Source organism: Neomonachus schauinslandi, chromosome 6 (assembly GCF_002201575.2).
Source record: "Neomonachus schauinslandi chromosome 6, ASM220157v2, whole genome shotgun sequence".
Taxonomy (NCBI): domain Eukaryota; kingdom Metazoa; phylum Chordata; class Mammalia; order Carnivora; family Phocidae; genus Neomonachus; species Neomonachus schauinslandi.
In genome coordinates, this window is record NC_058408.1 from 129,641,581 (window position 1) to 129,658,972 (window position 17,392).

Consider the following 17,392-nt stretch of genomic DNA (forward strand, 5'->3'; position numbering starts at 1 on the left):
AAAGTGTACACTGCATCTCCTACAGGAAATCTACTACACCTGCAACTTGGCCAGTGAGGAACCATCCACCAGCCTGAACTCTTGCTTTTCTCTGACGGTCTTTCATTTAAACAACACCTCTCAGCTTCCTCTTTCTTCTCCATAAAATAATGTTCCTCTCCTTTGTTTGTTGGACTTGCCTATGGTTCTGTCTTAGCTTGCTTGTTCCAGGTTGTGATTCTTTGCTATTCCCAAATAAACCCATATTTTGCTGGTAAAATAACGGGCAGTTTTATTTTTAAGGTTAACAATACTTAACAACCATTGAATTATATATACTTCAAACTGGTGAATTTTGTGGTATATAAATTAATGTCTATATAGCTGTTAAACAAGAGATTTCAGATATTTTGGATTTGCTCAACTGAAGAGTAAGCGCCTATGGGAAAGGTTACATGTGGAGTCCTTCACACATGCCTTGCTGAGAAGAAAGCTCTTGATAGTCACTTACTTGGCGGCAAGGATGTAAGTCTTGTAGTTACTGTTTCCGTGATAACTAGAAAAAGACAATAAAAAGATATCTTAACACACCGAATTCCCTATATTTTGGCAAGGTCTAACATCTATCATGGGCTCAGCATCTTAAATTAGATTCAACATGGATTTTTGTATACTTGTGCTTTAAGGGATGTACTCTGACCCTCTGTACATGAACATATGTGCAATAATAATGGGGTTTAATGTACCTGTAAAATACGTTTATATCCTTTTGGAACCAAATGGAATTACCCACTGATTAGAAGGATGACTTACCTTGGCATTCATGTCTCTCATTTAACAGTTAGATCCAGTCCAGGCCTGGATTCACCTTTGAAGGAGGACCAGGGCCTCAAGTCACCCTCAAGTGTGTGGAGCCACACTCTGTCTGCACTGCCCCTTCCAAGTGGTCACCCAGTCCGGCTGGGCCAGTGCATCATCCTGGCTGATCTCACTGTGAAGTGGATAAGTACTTTGTGCTTCTTTTTCAACTAGGGGTGTCTGAAGGACATAATTCATTCTAAAATCTTCAGGGCCATCCCTGAGTGTGGGGCGGTGGAGGAAGGCCGGGGGTTAGTAAGTGACATTTGGTGCTTGGTGAAATCAGGGATAAAGGAACATCGGAGACAGACTTGAAGAACCAGTGCCTTTGCCTCCCCAGATTGAGTTTCTCTAGACTCCCAAGTGACGGTGAGTCTATGGAGGTAATAAAAGCTTCCAGTATGTTTTAAATACCGGTTAGAAGAAAGACCTGTTGCCTTCCTGAACCGCTTTCTCCCCTGCAGCAACATGGGGAGGTGCGCGGATTCCTAAAACCGCAGTGAGGCCCACGCTGTTCTCTGACGGTGACCATCAGCACCACCGCCCTCTGTGTGGGACATAAAGGAGCAACAATCTAGATCGGGTCATGGATCTTTAATAGCACACTCGTGCAGTGTGCGCAGGTGTGCACATGCCCGGGTATATGTGCATGTGTGCGCATGTGCGCATGTGTGTTGGTAGGGGTGGTGAAAGGAGAAAAGGTGCAGGATCGTTTGTGCCAATTTAAGCCGTCCTGCCCGACACTGCTCCATCCTGCACCAGCCTTGCTGTCCCCACCCTTTTCCTTCGTCACAGGGTATTTTCCTAATTGATTTCCTTGTCCTGGCAGGAACCTGGGGTGACAACTGTGGCAGAAACTGCGTTCCATGCATAACAGGAAATGGTTTTTCAGACTAAAATGGCAGCTTAATTTGAGTAACAATCCTTCAGCCTTCACTAGATCTCTCATTGTGTGGACCTTTGGGATTCTTGGACACATAAAAATAAATTATTTCTTAATCTAACGTTCCAAGTCTGTGAAGCCAGGATTTTTTTATTAGAGATATATGAAAGTCACAGGATGAATGAAAGAGAACTGTTTCGGGGACAGTTTAAATGTCTCTGAATTTATCATTTGGGCAGTTTCACAAAAGAAATGTGTCTGTTTTCAGTTTCAGTGTAGATTGCAACTGTGACACCAGTGTTACTCTAATTTTGTCCCTGCAGTAAGTAGGATGTTATTCTTTCGGATTTCTGTTGCTCTGTCTTCTAAATAGAGAAATGGTTAAACGCCTTTGGCAGATTCATTCCACAGAATATTATGCAGCTATTAAAAGTGCTAATTATGAAAACTATGTCAAAATGGTAATTTTCATTTTTGAGAAAAAGTAGAACACATTTTGATTACAAGTATGTTAAAATAAAAATCAACAAAAGCTATCTTATGGGAAGGATTAAAGTCTACTTAGGAAAACATTTTAAATAATACAGTGAAAAAAAAGCAAAAAAAAAAAAAAAACAACTCCAAGAAAAACTATAATTTAGAAATGATACAGTAGTTGTGATGGAATCAGGCATGAATTATTTACTCTTTTCCATTTTTTTATTACTTTTATAATGATATGTCTCATGCTCTTACTTCTTTCAGTGACTTCGGTGCCATCTCGCTTGTTTTTCTTGGTTACATCCATACCATAGCCACCTGAAGAAAATCCAGAAACCATGATCAGCCATGACTCTGACCATCACTTTTAGGAAGCATAGGTCCCTACTGTGCAAGCTGAGAACCAAAAACACTTGACTCCCAGAATTCAAGGCATAATTCTTTCTCGTGCATATTTTTTACAGAGTCCTTCCCACTTGATTCAGTTATAAGAGGTAGTCATCTAATAGTTCCACTTTGGATTCTATTCTGTATGGAGAGCTCATTTTTCAGGATCTCATCGACCAGGCTGCCCCCTGCTGAGCATTAACAGGATTACATGGAAGATGTGGTGCCCTGACCTTTGTAAAACTTCCATTCTTTGCCAAAGTAACAGACAGCTGAAGGGTATCTGTCAAGGCACTTGGTGCTTTTAACGAACTCATTTTGTTGCATCCCGTAATGTTCAGTGTTCTATAGGGAACTGGATAAAGAGAAGACATTCATGCTTCATCATTTAGAGTTTAGATGGGAGAATGACATTTGATGGACTTAACTCGGGGAAAAAAAAATTATTGTACTGTTGGTACTGTATGGCACTTAACACTTCTCACAATATGGAACTTTCCCTTCATAACAAGCTAGCCCCACTATGCTTATTTTCAGACACGAGTAGGAAAAATATATGAAGAAAATGTGTAAAATCTACAGAAATATGTAGGAAAGGCATATTTGTATGTTATCTATGTTCTCCCTTCACTCATTGCTTCCGGAAGGGAAAACCATTAAGATCTTGTGCACTGTGTCCTGAAGTGTAGATGGACTGAGGCCATCTGACAGAAGAGGCTGGGGTGGGGGGTGAGGCTTAAACACACAGAAGAGCACAACAGGGATCCCCATCCCAACTGGGTTCTTGCTGTGCTTCCCAGTCCCACGTCTGGGAGGACTTGAAATCTGGCTTTTCCTGTGGTTCTCCCTCCTCCCCCTAACCTTCCCTTCCTCTTTTGGATGCAGTTCAAATTGGATTCTAGAATTCTGGGCAAGCCATTTCTGCCCAGGATGCCTCTTGCTTGAAGATTTCTCCTTTCAGACGTTTTTACCTGCTTGGTGACTTCAGGGTCGACTTCTCAATAGGCACAATGCCTAATCCTATCATACTTTTGGGGGCCCACGAAAGTGTTTTAATTTCTCTTTACAGTCAGAAGGAGAGGGGTGCCTGGGTGGCTCAGTCAGTTAAGCATCTGCCTTCAGCTCAGGGCATGATCTCCGGGTCCTGGATCGAGCCCTGCATCAGGCTCTACTCTGAGTGGGAAGCCTGCTTCTCCCTCTGCCCCTCCCTCCTGCTCATACTCTCTTTCTCTCTCAAATAAATAAATAAAAATTAAAAAAATTTAAAATCTGATGGAGAAATGGGGCACCCGGTTAAGCGTATGACTCTTGATCTTGGCTCCGGTCACGATCTTGGGGTCTTGGAATCTAGCCCCGCATTGGGCTCTGTGCTGAGTGGGGAATCTGCTTGAGGATTCTCTCTCTCTGCCCCTCTCCCGACTCGCACACACTCTCTCTTTCTCTCTCTCTCAAATAAATAAATAAATCTTAAAAAGAAAATCTTCAAATTCAGAAGGAGAAATGAACACAATCCAACCTGGTTTGTATTCTTTCAATGCAGTTATAAAATATAATTTTTTAAGTTTTTTTTTTTTTTTTTTAAATGAAAGAAGCGGTCCACAAAAGCAAAAGCAACTAGAGCCCACGAAAGTCATAATGTGGCCCTGGGTGACTTCCCCACTGAAAACCAAGACCACAGGAGACTGGCTGCTCAGCTAGCTGGTGGAATGAACCGAGATCGGCACAGTTAGCTTCCAGGCCTGGTCGAATGTGCCAACTTCTTGCTCATTGGAGTTTCCTAAATGCAGCTTTAGGCAAGGAATGAGGCATCATGGAAAAACTCGTGACTGGATCTGAGAAGCCACAGAAGGTGGCTTTGGCTCTGGTATGTTTCCCAGAGCCAAAGAAGAGGGGCTCCATAAACCATTTCACGAGGGAGTCCAGCCTCTTTAGAAGGCCAAACCTGGCCTGTGTCTGCGTCTGCTTTCGGGCTCTAACCTGCGTGACTACTGGCAAGCAAACCTACATGCCACCAGACACCCTCTTTGAAATCTTTTGTTTAAGCAGTAATTGCCTTTGGTACCTCTGAGGCCCCTCTGCTTTTTTTTTTTTTTTTTTAATTGGTCGTTAGCTGTGGACCAGGAGGCATTTTGGAACCTAAACACTCAAATGCACCTGGCTGCTAGTGGGGAGCCACCTAGAGTGGTACCTGAACTGATGTGAAACACTATCCTGAAAGGAACTGTTTATAACAGGCAATGGAGGCTTTTACTTCCTGAAAGTTATTGTGTGTTTTGATCCTTTAAAGAAAGCTGCAGCCAGAAACCATACATTTGGGTTCAGCTGGGTTTCTTTTACTTGTAGCCATCAAGGCAGGCTGATGATAGCTCCCACTGATAAGGGTCTCTGTGTCCAGGCAGCAAACCTAGTGAGTGTTTTCTTGTTCTTTCTGTCTATTCTAGGCACTCCCAATCTTTTTCTCAAGTTGTAATGATGGAGCTTTGAGGTGTACAGCAAAATGCCAAGGGTTCCCCAACTTCCAGCAGGCACAAGGAGAGGGACCATCTGCTAAGAAATCAGATACCCTCCTCCAGGGCCTGGGGGCTCCTTACTAGAAGGTGCTCAGGGAGAGAATGGGCCTGAGCCTGGGGCAGGTAGATGGGCCCCTGCCTCTCTTTCAGCCTGAAGCCGCTGAGATGGCTGAGTCTCAGGCTGTGCAGAATGATTTCCTGGGCCCCGAATACCCAGGCCAGAGTTCTGTTGACTTTGCCACTGATAGTCTGTTAGGCAGGGTTGTGCTGGGAGGCGGATTCGTTTAAACCAAACATTAAGATGAAAACTTTTTTAAGTGAGTCATCTAAAGGAAAGTGATGGGTCGAGGCACAAACCTGGACTGGGATCATCCCATAGGACCTATGGTATTCCTGCAGGACTTCCTTTTTGAACATTCTCGGTGCGGATTGTTTTAAGAAGTGTAACATTAGGGAAAGGAAAGTTACAAGCCCGGGCACATGTCCGAGCCTGCCTCTCCCCGCCAAGCTCACCCGCGTGCTCTCCTCCCAAAACACTACTTAATGGAAGTACTGTCAAGTAGCATAATGTTTAACTTTTTAATTTTAACTTCTTTGATGTTTAGGCCACTTCTCTAGAACCAAGGAAGAGCAGGTTTCTAGGTTCTCAATTCCAGAATAATGCTAATTTCCATCCATAGTGCTAAGGGGCTGCTTCGTGGTTATTCATAGTTAATGTGCTTTAGAAGATGTAGAAAAAATGATCCCATGATATTTTCTTATGCAGGAAGACGCAATTCAAAATCATTTTTCTACTCTTTTGAATTTTCTTTTCTTTCCACTGCATTTAAATGATGTCACATTCACCTAAAACTATTCCGATGATGGCACACACACAAGGACAAACTGCTGTTAGGGATAGTCAGCTCTCACACTGACCTTGTCTAATGTCCCATGAGGGCGCCTGGGTGGTTCAGCTCAGGTCATGATCCCAGGGTCCTGAGATCTAACCCTGCTCAGAGGGGAGCCTGCTTCTCCCTATCCTGCCCTCTCGTGTGCTCTCTCACTGTCTATGTTGCTATCTCTCTCCCTCTCTCAAATAAATAAAATAAAATAAAAAACTTTATAAAAGGGCGCCTGGGTGGCTCAGTCGTTAAGCGTCTGCCTTCGGCTCAGGTCATGATCCCAGCGTCCTGGGATCGAGTCCCACATCGGGCTCCCTGCTCCACGGGAAGCCTGCTTCTCCCTCTCCCACTCCCCCTGCTTGTGTTCCTGCTCTCGCTATGTCTCTCTCTGTCAAATAAATAAATAAAATTAAAAAAAAAACAATGACCCATGAAACACTTGGTCTTCAGTAAGGAAGGGGATGGAGAAGCTAAATGTTTTCTAGTCCCTATTTTAAGAATTCATCTCCCAAGTCTCTGCTAAGGAAGCGCAAGAATTTTTACAACTTCTATTACTCCCATCTCTGTATGCTTCAAATTTTAAAACAAAACAACAAAATGGTCACAGTGCGAGAAAACCATGCACTACTCATCCGTTAACACAGATGGGGCAAGCAGCTTGAGGGCCAGGAAAACCAGCGCCCTAGGGTGGATTGTCTCAGAGGCTTTTGTCTCTACAAACCTCGACAGTGGGTGTGCCCCTAGCTACATTTGGCATCTTTGATTTCCATAACTTAGGGTTGGGGGAGTTTGGGCACCGGCTTTATGATTCTGCCTCTTGTTCACAGCCCTGTTTCATGAAGTCCTGCTGCCGTTAATAATAGCAAATGAGCCCAATCACACAAACCTAGTCTTCTTTTGGTCAAGCATAATCTGAGAATGAGGCTGGTTCTTAGGTGGGGTCAGTTTCACGAATCTGAGTTTCTATCCAAGCTTGAAGCAAGACTCTGTTTACTGTCCCCAGGTAAACGCTGGTCAGATGTGTGTGGGTGTTTTGAAGGGGCTCAGAGTAAAGCTGGTGCCTCTGATTCTCTGAAGGGCAGCCATCAGGAGCTGACTGAGACCTGTGCCTTACGTCTAAGAAAGACACAGCAGACAGGGGAGAGGAGAAGCGGTTCTGCTTTTCAAATGACTATCTTTTAAAAACCTCACTATATTTTACGGACATTAACAAATCCAGCCATTAGCTACTGATTAACTGCTACTCACATGAAGCGATGTGCCAGACCCTTTGCCTACACTTCAAAAAGCAACGTGTGGTCATTTGTAATGGAGCACTTAAGGCTGTCCAGTGAGATACTGAAGTTGGTCATTCTCACCCCAAAATGATTTGGGGAGAGGGGGCAAAACTCGCCAGTAAACGTGTGTACACAGGCAAAACATTCCCGCCCCCCTCTTTTTTTCTTGCTCTAAATTTGACTCCAGGAAATTCCTAGATTAATTATATCATTTCAGATATTACACTTTACTTTCGATTAGAGGCAGTATTTTGAGAGCGTGGTAAACAACAATGTGCATCCATCCTCTTGAGCTTAATCGGGACCTGCTAGTGCAGAGCCCTGGTGGCAACTCAGCTCTTGGTGCTCAGGGGCTGTTTCTCCCAGCCCCCACTTACCCACGCTTTAACTTCACCTCTGAGCTGGTCTCTGCCTTTGAGGGAGGGGGGAGAGCGAGAGCAAGAGACTGAGATTCAAGAAATCATAATTCTATCTTATTCTAAATAAAACAATTTAACACAAGCCATTTTACAATACTGAAAATAATACAAAAAAGAAAACCCAACTGGCCACTAGAGCCCAATTTATCTTAACCGGCCTTTTTCTTCTCCTTCCCACAGATGAATCTTTCTTACTGTTCCTTTAAAAGACCTGCCCTAAGCAGAATGCAGAAAGCAAAGTAACCTTTTGCGATCAGTTAACTGCTGCTACTGCAAGGCTTGAACCGTAACAATTTCATCTTATTTTCTCCAACAAACAAATTCCAAATAGCAAATGCCAAGTCAAAATCCCAGAGGAAGGGAGAAAAAGGGCAAATCCTTCCTGTAACTTACCTTCTTTGAGATTTGGAAGGGACTGGAAACAACTTCGAATAAACCCCCCTTTCTCTCCTCCTGATGTTTTCTCCAAGATGTTTGCAGGCCCCACTTTTTTTATCCAGACCCAGCCCAGGTGTGTTAGAGCTGAGTGATCTTCCAAAAATGTTCACTTCTCCTGCTCTCCCCCTTGTTTCTCTCAGTTCTTTGCTCCCTAACAAGTCCTGACAAAGGTGTGTCGGGTTTACAGTTACTCCACCCTTCCAATTATCGGACACTTGCAGCATTTAAAAAAGATCTGCCTCCAGGAATCAAAACTTTACAGGAAGCAGAACGTCTCTCCAATCAGGGTAGGCCCATTAACCATTTATGGGTCGTGGTGATAAATGAACAAAGGTAAAGGAAATGCCTTTGAGGACTTTTCCTTATCTTTCATAACCAGAGAGCTGCCACAATGTGGTATTCCCTTTCCTTGTGGCCAGAGAATAGTAAAAATCCTAAGGTGCATGATTCGTGGTGTGGCCAGGCTTGTGGGGGGCCCGTGGTCAGAGTGTTCGATTCCTAGAAAAACTGTGAAGTTGGCAGGATTTACATTCAAGACCTGTTTCTCCTACACATGCCCTTGCCCTCTTTCCTTCATTCTGACTCAGGCCAGGTCAAACCCGCCTGGAGGAAAGGGGTGAACTCATTCAGAATAAGATGTTAGTGACTGAAAATGCGGGACAATTGATGGCACAGGGATTCATTTTTTTTTTTTAAAGATTTTATTTATTTATTTGACAGAGAGATAGAGAGCACAAGCAGAGAGAGAGGGAGAAGCAGGCTCTCCACTGAGCAGGGAGCCCGACACGGGGCTCGATCCCAGGACCCTGGGATCATGACCTGAGCTGAAGGCAGCCGCTCAACCGACTGAGCCACCCAGGCGCCCCAGGGATTCATTTTTTTAAAAAGGGGCAGCCAGATACAGTGATGTTGACTCCAAAGAGGGATGTGTTAGTGTTGACTCCAAAGAGGGATGTGTTAGTGACAAGATTTTAGGCGCTTAGCCACCATGTAACGGAGAGATACTGCTGAGGAGGGTTAAGGACCTTTTTGCCGTTCAAATCAGGCAAACACAGTCTCCATACACCCAAAGACATGTGTGGGCTCCCAGAAACTCTCTAGTCTCAGCTCATTCCCTGGAGCCATTAGTCTTCCCTAAAGGGTCAGTTTACACCAATGAATACCTGCTTAGGATCTGGCTTTCTAGGACCCCTAGAGACTAGCTTGAGACTCTTGGTATTGGTTAATATGGGGAGTCTGACCCTGGAACTCACTTTGGTGGTATTCCCAGTCCAGAGGGGAGCTGTAGGATTCCTGCAGTGTAGCACTAATGCGTGTCTGCGCCCTGCTCCTGTGGGCACTCGCCCCACCTGGAAGGGCAGCAGACCACCGAGCACCACCTGTAGGAGTCTCACTCCTAAGCCCCCAACATTCTGCACTGAAGTCGCACACTTCAGAAGCCTTTTGATGACCTAGAATGTGACACTATTGGGTTCTTGCTTTCTGGGATGTTCCTGCCTACCCCAAGTAAATACTTACTCAACATGTCTGCTGTCAATCTCCTAGGAGAAGAGCACTGGGAATCTAGAAGAGGGGGAGCTTTCAGCATAAAATTGACATAAGCCTGCATCATTCATTCATTCACTCACTAATTCATGAATTACACAAAAACATGTTGGCTCCTGCTCGGAGCCAGGCGTTAAACTGTATGTTGAGAGTTCAGTTGTGAAATGTAGACATGGTCTCTCTCTGTCAAATAAAATCTTTAAAATAAATAAATAAATAAATAAATAAAAGGGATGCCTGGGTGACTCAGTCGTTCAGCGTCTGCCTTAGGCTCAGGTCATGATCCCAGGGTCGTGGGATCGAGCCCCGCATCGGGCTCCCTGCTCAGTGGGAAGCTTGCTTCTCCCTCTCCCACTCCCCCTGCTTGTGTTCCCTCTCTCGCTGTGTCTCTCTCTGTCAAATAAAATCTTTAAAAAAAAAAAAAAAAAAAGAAATGTAGACATATTCTCTGTCCTTACGGAGTTCACAGTCTAGCGGAAGAAGGTAGGTCTTAAACAATATATTATTCTGTTAAGGCTGCCTGGACAAAATTCTGGTGGCTTACACAACAGAAATTAGTTTTCTCACAGTTCTGGAAGGCGGAAGTCCAAGACCAACATGTCAGCAGCTAAGTTTCTCCCGAAGTCTCTCCCTCCTTGGCTTGCAGAGGGCTGTCTTCCTGCAGTGTTCTCATATGGCCTTTTCTGCTTGTGTGTGTGCATCCCAGCTGTCTCACTCTGTGTCCTAATCTCTTATACGGACACCAGTCAGATTGGATCAGAGCCCATCCTAACAGCCTCATATTAACTACTTCATTAAAGCTGTATCTCCAGATTGTGGTCACATTTTAAGATACTGAGGGTTAGGCTTCACCATCTGAATTTTAGGAGGGGGACACAATTTATAATAAATGATGTTCATGACAAACAATTATGCACTGATACACAATTAAAAATGTGATGACTATTATAAAGAACGAATTCTGGATTCTGTCAGAGAGGAGGAGAGGTCATCCAGAGGAGGGATGGAAGGGCAAGTCTGGCTAAGAAGGTAACATTTAGACTAATAGAGGAAGGTTGAGCAGAGGTCATACAGGTGAAAGGAGGGATTGAGATTGCTCTAGAATCTAGACAGGGAGAAAAATATTTGAGAAGGCTCTGAAGTAGAAGAAGCCAAGTAAGTTTGACGAAAAGTGATGCCAGTCTATTTAAGTGTCCCAAACCAAGGGAGGGTGGCAGTAGGAGAGAAGCTAGAGAGAGAGAGAGAGAGCAGGGGCTAGATCACAAAAGGCCTCATTAGCCATGGGAGGGAGGGTTTTTAGGTATTAGGAAAATGTTCTTAAATTGACATTAGAAAGCAGCTCCGTACTGGCACCTGTGAGTGTTTGGATCATTAAGAAAGAAGAGAGACTGAAATTAACGTTTTCTAAGGTCTATTGTGCACCAGATATTTTACATACATTTTATTTATTCCCTATAGCAACCCTAAGAGGTATGTACTTTTTTTTTTTTTTTAATTTTATAGCCGAGAAAAGTGAAACTCAGAGAAGTTGAGTAATCAGGACAAAGATTTTATCTATAATAAGTGGCTCCAGAAAGGGCAGAGGACCTATAAATGGAGATGATCGATCATATCTACATGATGAAGGTTTCTTACAAAACCAATGGTACAGGGTTCAGAGAGCTTGCAGGTAGATGAACACATCCACATACCAGGAGGGTGAGACATCGCAGCTGTGCGGGGTCAGAAGCTCCTGTGCTCACCACCTTCTTAGACCTTGCCCTATGTCTCTCTTCATCCGGCTGTTCATCTGTATCCTTTATCATATCCTTTAATAAACTGGCAAATATAAATGTTTCCCTGAGTTCTGCGAGCCCCTCTAGCAAATAATTGAATCCAAGAGGGAGGAGGTCATGGGAACCTCTGATTTATTGCCACGTTGGACAGAAGTTGTGGGTAACCTGGGGACCTATTACTTGTGACTGGCATCTGCAGTGGGGGGCAGTCTCGCGGGACTGAGCCCCTACCCTGGGGGATCTGACACTGTCTCCAAGCAGAGAGTGTCATAATTGAGATAAATTGTAGGACACGCAGCTGTTGTAGTGGAGTTGGCTGATGTGGGAACCCCTCCCCCCGCCCCCTCATTTGGTGACCAGAGTGTCCAAAGTGCTGTGGGTTTGGCAGTGATGTAAGAGTAAAGGAGGACACAAGAGGAGGACTGGGTCAGGGTTTTGTTTGTTTGTTTGTTTGTTTACACACAGTGGCAAAGCCTATATTCCATTCAACTCTTGAACTCTCATTTTCCCCTACCTGGTGTATCATTAAAATTTAAATATTCCCATAGCTTTGAACTGAAAGAAAATAGGCATTATCAAAATAGATCAGGCCAAGAGCAAATGACAACTTAAATCAGAACGAAAACCATCTGAATAGTGGGGATATTTGCTGCCAACAGCATTATGGTGTTGGTATAATTTAATGATGCATTTAGATAAAAATCTATCTATTAGGACTTGGCAACCATGGACCAATTATTTAACTATAATGATTGTATAAACCCAAACATGCTAACCAACCATTGGAATCAGCATGGCTTTTTTTCCCCCCTGGGGTCCTGTAATAACATAATTCTCCAGGAACAATGGGAAAGTCAGACCCAAAATAGATAAACCCCAAAGTAATTGATCAAGATCCCCTAAGCTAACTCAATAGCTAATACGCCTATGTGTATGTGTGCATGTATGTGCTATTTCCAGAGTCCTGTACTAAGCACTTTGGGATAGAAGGAAATTAAAAGAATTCAAGTGTTTATATTCCAGTTACTCAACATTCATCATTTATTGTGCTTGGCAAAATCATTTATAAGAAGAAATTATCTTGGTACATGGAGTGAAAGAAATCTTATGTTCATTCAGCATTTACATATCAAGTTCCTACCATATGCCTGGTACTAAGGGAGTTGTCTTTTAACAGAAAAAAGCGAAATTCTTACTGAAACGAAGGACCAGAGTCAGATTTAGGACATAGCAGTGACTAAGACACCGGAAAGGTGTTTCTTGTTCCCTGCTCCATTCAGAACTGTGTTAATGAGTCACATTTAATCAATTTGTGATGGACTAGAAAGAAAATTTCCTTAAGTGGCAACCGGAAAAATATTCATCCTCCCCAAATTATCTACTGACTTTTAAACGGGTTGGGGAGAAAGGATGCCTGTTCACGTGGAGCCCAGATTGGCACCTGGTGACCAGATTCTCATCACTTGCTGAGCAATGTTGAGTATAGGTGGACCCTAAACGTGGCTGCCAAGTTTCTGAAAAGTGATGTGTAAATCCACTTTTTGGTGACAGGGTGTTTTTGTCAAATGACTATTCACTACCTTGTTAATCTTTGTGAACACTGAATTTTGTTTATCTGGTTTAAAGGAATGTACCCTATCAATGGCTTTCTACAGACTTTGTGACCTTCCTTTCATAAAACAACATCACATGATAGTGATATTTTGTTCTGATGATACTTTCATCCAGGAATCCTGAAGCTTTGGGATATACTTGCCTTGCATTCCTAAGAGACAATAAGAAGTTCACTGAGAAGGAGGTGAGAGAAAATCATTTTATATTTAATGAGATAATTCCAGTACCTAGAGTCAGGGATTCAGCTGTTTTGTTGGATAGAGAATCCACTGATTTTTTTAAAAAGTGAATTCCTACATATTAAAATAAAAATGATACAATAATTATTTGTTGCAGTTTGCTACTATATTTCTGAGACTAGAAGACCATATTTCCGCCTAGCTTTCTCTTTGGTTGCATGTACTCCTGGATAATAAGACTTCCCTGTAAACAATTATGACAACAGCATTTGTCACAGTTTATGGAGCAATTTGGCTTTTGGAAGGATGCAGCTGAGATACAGCATACCAACTCCTGCCCTTCACACGTGGGCTTAAGGCCTCCATCTGCTTTTCCTGTCTATAATGGTTCTCGAATTGTTCCCAAACCGTGTTCTTTGCTGCTTTTAATATAATAACAAAGCACCTGGTTTCTTTTCTTCCATTTCTAATTTCAGATCTATTCATTCATTTATCCACTTAAAACCCATATGTATTTGTTGAATGAGTAAACAAATACCTATTGAGTGTCTACTCTGAGCAAGGCATTGGGTATATAGATACAGTTGAGGATGAGATGTAAAACAGGCCTTTAAGGAATTTACAATACGAAAAAAAAGGTATATGGATATTCAGCTGTGGGCGTCAGCTATTGTTTCATGAAAGAGTTGTTATTTGAGCTGGACTTAAAAGGATGGGTGGTATTAAGAAACTGAGGGTGGATCTGAAATTTTGAGCACAGAGTCCAGCATGAGAGGCACAGTCCTAGGAAACAGTAAGGCTTGGGTGGAGGATGGTAAAACATACCATGAAAAAAAGAGTAGACAGGGAGAGGTTGGAAGTGTAGGGTGTGCTGGTTGGATCATGGGGAATCTGAAAGGCCAGTCTGAGGAATGTCTACGTCATTCTGTGGGTGAGAGGGATTTATGGGAAGTCAAGAAATGGAATGATGGGAACTGGGTGGAATGGAGATTAATCTGGTGATGGTGTAGAGTGGACCAGAAGAGTTTAGACAGTGAGACCAATAAAGGACACCAGGGAAGTAGTTGAGGTGAAAGATAAGGCTGAAGTTTAGCAAGGCAAAGATGAAAAAAGGAAAGGAACCAAGGGGGCCAATATCAGGGAGGTTAGGAAGACACAGAGCATTGAGTGATTGCTGCTAGGATGAGAAAGAGGGTAGGGCCTGGGATGACACTGAGATTTTTCCAGGCCAACCACTGACCACAGCAACTTCTCTCCTTTTCCCTAACTCAAAAGGCCTTCTACCTTCCTCAGAAGACCACCTGTTAGAGCTAACAGAAGGATATGGGAAAAAAAAAAGATCATTCCCTTGGTTTGGACTTTTCCGTGCCTCCATTTTGTCCTATGTTCATTACCTAACACATGGGAGGTTTAAAAAAAAAAAAAACGGTTTCATTTTCTGTCTTGAAGAATTTAGAATTAAGACAATAGGATAATATTAAAATATATCACCTATAGGGCGCCTGGGTGGCTCAGTCGGTTAAGCGACTGCCTTCGGCTCAGGTCATGATCCTGGAGTCCCTGGATCGAGTCCCGCATCAGGCTCCCTGCTCGGCAGGGTGCCTGCTTCTCCCTCTGACCCTCCCCCCTCTCATGTGCTCTCTCTCTCTCATTCTCTCTGTCTCAAATAAATAAATAAAATCTTTAAAAATAAATAAATAAATAAAATAAAATAAAATATATCACCTATAGATAATACCCTTAATTAGTTTAAAACCACCATGTGTTATTTCTAACACATGCTCTACTAAATTATCTGTAACTTGTTTCTTTTCTTTTTTAAAATATTTATTTATTTTTTTTAAAAGATTTATTTGAGAGAGAGAAGTGGAGGAGGGGCAGAGGGAGAAGGAGAGAGAGTCTCAAGCAGACTCCGAGCTAAGCCTGGAGCCCGACTCGAGGATCATCTCATGACCCTGAGATCATGACCTGAACCAAAACCAAGAGTCTGACACTCAATCAACTCCACCACAGGTGCCCCTTAATATTTATTTATTTAAGTAATCTCTACACCCAACGTGGGGCTCCAACTCGTAACCCTGAGATCAAGAGTCTCGTGCTCCTCCAACTGACCCAACCAGGCACCCCTGTAACTTGTTTCTAATAACTAAACATTTATAGATTACTTTTTATCAGAAGACAGCAATGAGCCAAAGAAAAATATGTGAAGTGTTAGTCTTAACAGTTGCTACCCTTTCCTTATCAGAGAAAATATACCCCTTAGATTCAAAAAGATTCCCCCATTTATGGAAGAAATGAAAATCCTGTTTCGGCTGGAAGTCATTCCTAGTCTTCTGTTTGGTACTGTTCACCTGCCCACTCTGTCAGTGTTAAGCCTCTCTAAGAACTGGGGTAAGCCAAGTTATTTGTACTTTATGTGCTCAGAAATTACATGGAAGGGATGTCAGAAGCATCAAGGAGATGAAAAGTTCAATAGTGCTCATAGAAAAAAAGATGAGCTCTCAAAAATGAATTACTGGGGGCACCTGGGTGGCTCAGTCGTTAAGCATCTGCCTTCAGCTCAGGTCATGATCCCAGGGTCCTGGGATCGAGCCCCACATCGGGCTCCCTACTCTGCAGGAAGCCTACTTCTCACTCTCCCACTCCCCCTGCTTGTGTTCTCTCTCTCGCTGTCTCTCTCTGTCAAATAAAATCTTTAAAAAAAAAAAAATGAATTACTGAATATAAATAGATCAGTTGTTTAAAATGTATGTTAGGCTTGATCTCTATTGGGGAGCAAGGAAAAACAATTCAACAAAATAGCAGGAAGCCACCTGACAGATGGATTTCTTACTGGATTTTAATGGCTTTTAGCCCAAAGATCTGAAATGTCTGCATCAGGTGATGAACATTCTTTTGTACTATAGGCCATGATTCAGAGGACAGGCTTGGTTTTCACAAAACATGTCCACACAAGGACTATCTTCATTAAGATGAAGACCACACCCTATTATCTGGTTTGTGGTTACCACTGTTTTCCTCATGGGTATATCTCTAGTACACAGACTCACTGAAAATCATGTCTTGTTGCCTGACATGCTCATTGATCAACATTCCAGTGATTATAACACTCATCCAAAAATTTTTTTAAAGATTTTATTTATTTATTCAGAGAGAATGAGTGAGAGAGAGCACAAGAGAGGGGAGGGAGAGGGAAAAGCAGACTCCCCACTGAGCAGGGAGCCTGGCCTGGGGCTAGATCCCAGGACTCTGGGATCATGACCTGAGTAGAAGGTAGACCTTAACTGACTGAGCCACCCAGGTGCCCCTCATCTAAAAATTTTCTAACTATTCTTATATCAGTGGTTCCCAACTTGTGTTTTGGGGCTCCTGTATTTTAGCCATTTGCCAGAATCAGATGTAAATCAGATAATTTGAATTCAGTAAAATTCACCCTTTTTTGTGCTCCATGAGTTTTGACAAGTGCATGTAGTTGTATAACCACCACATTCAAGATTTAGAACAGTTCCACCACATCCCCAAATTCCATTGTGCTCCATTGTAATTCACCCCCATCTCCAGCCCTGTCAACTACTAATCTGTTTTGTATTCCTATGGTTTCCCTTTTCCGGAATGTCATGTAATGGAATCATACAATTCATAGCCTATTGAGCCTGGCTTCTTTGACTATCATTTGAGATTAATCCATGTTGTATACATCATTAGTTTGCCTCTTTTTATTACTAAGTCATATTCCATTGTTTGGATACACAATTTTTATACATTTGTATGTTGACGGCCATTCAGATTGTGTCCCGTTTTTGTCAATTATGAATAGAGTTGCTTTAAGCATTATGTATTTATTTTGTATGAACATAAGTTTTTATTTTGTGTGGGCAAATACCTAGGGGTGGAATGTTGACCTAGATAAATATAGAGTTAATTTGTTAAGAAACTGACAAATTGTTTTAAAAATATTTGTACCATTTTGCATTTCCACCAGTCATGTATGAGATTTCTTATTGTTCCACATCTTTGTCAGCTCTTAGTATTGTTTGTTTGTTTGATTTTAGTCTTTCTAATAAGTGTGGAGTGGTATTGCATTATGGCTTTAATCTGCATTTCTCTGTTGACTAAGATGTGGACCATCATTTCATGTGTTTATTTACCATTCATATATTTTCT

At 42.5% G+C, this 17,392-nt stretch overlaps 1 protein-coding gene across 1 annotated transcript in view; it reads right to left on the reverse strand.

Annotated features, from left to right (window-relative positions):
• The window catches only part of COL17A1 (collagen type XVII alpha 1 chain), a 51,376-nt gene extending 43,057 nt beyond the window's left edge, over positions 1–8,319 (reverse strand). The window contains 3 exon segments of the mRNA XM_044916141.1: positions 491–535; positions 2,456–2,518; positions 8,071–8,319. Of these exon segments, the coding sequence (XP_044772076.1) occupies positions 491–535; positions 2,456–2,507 (97 nt within the window). The 5' untranslated portion in view covers positions 2,508–2,518; positions 8,071–8,319.
• Positions 8,320–17,392: the final 9,073 nt, after the last annotated feature.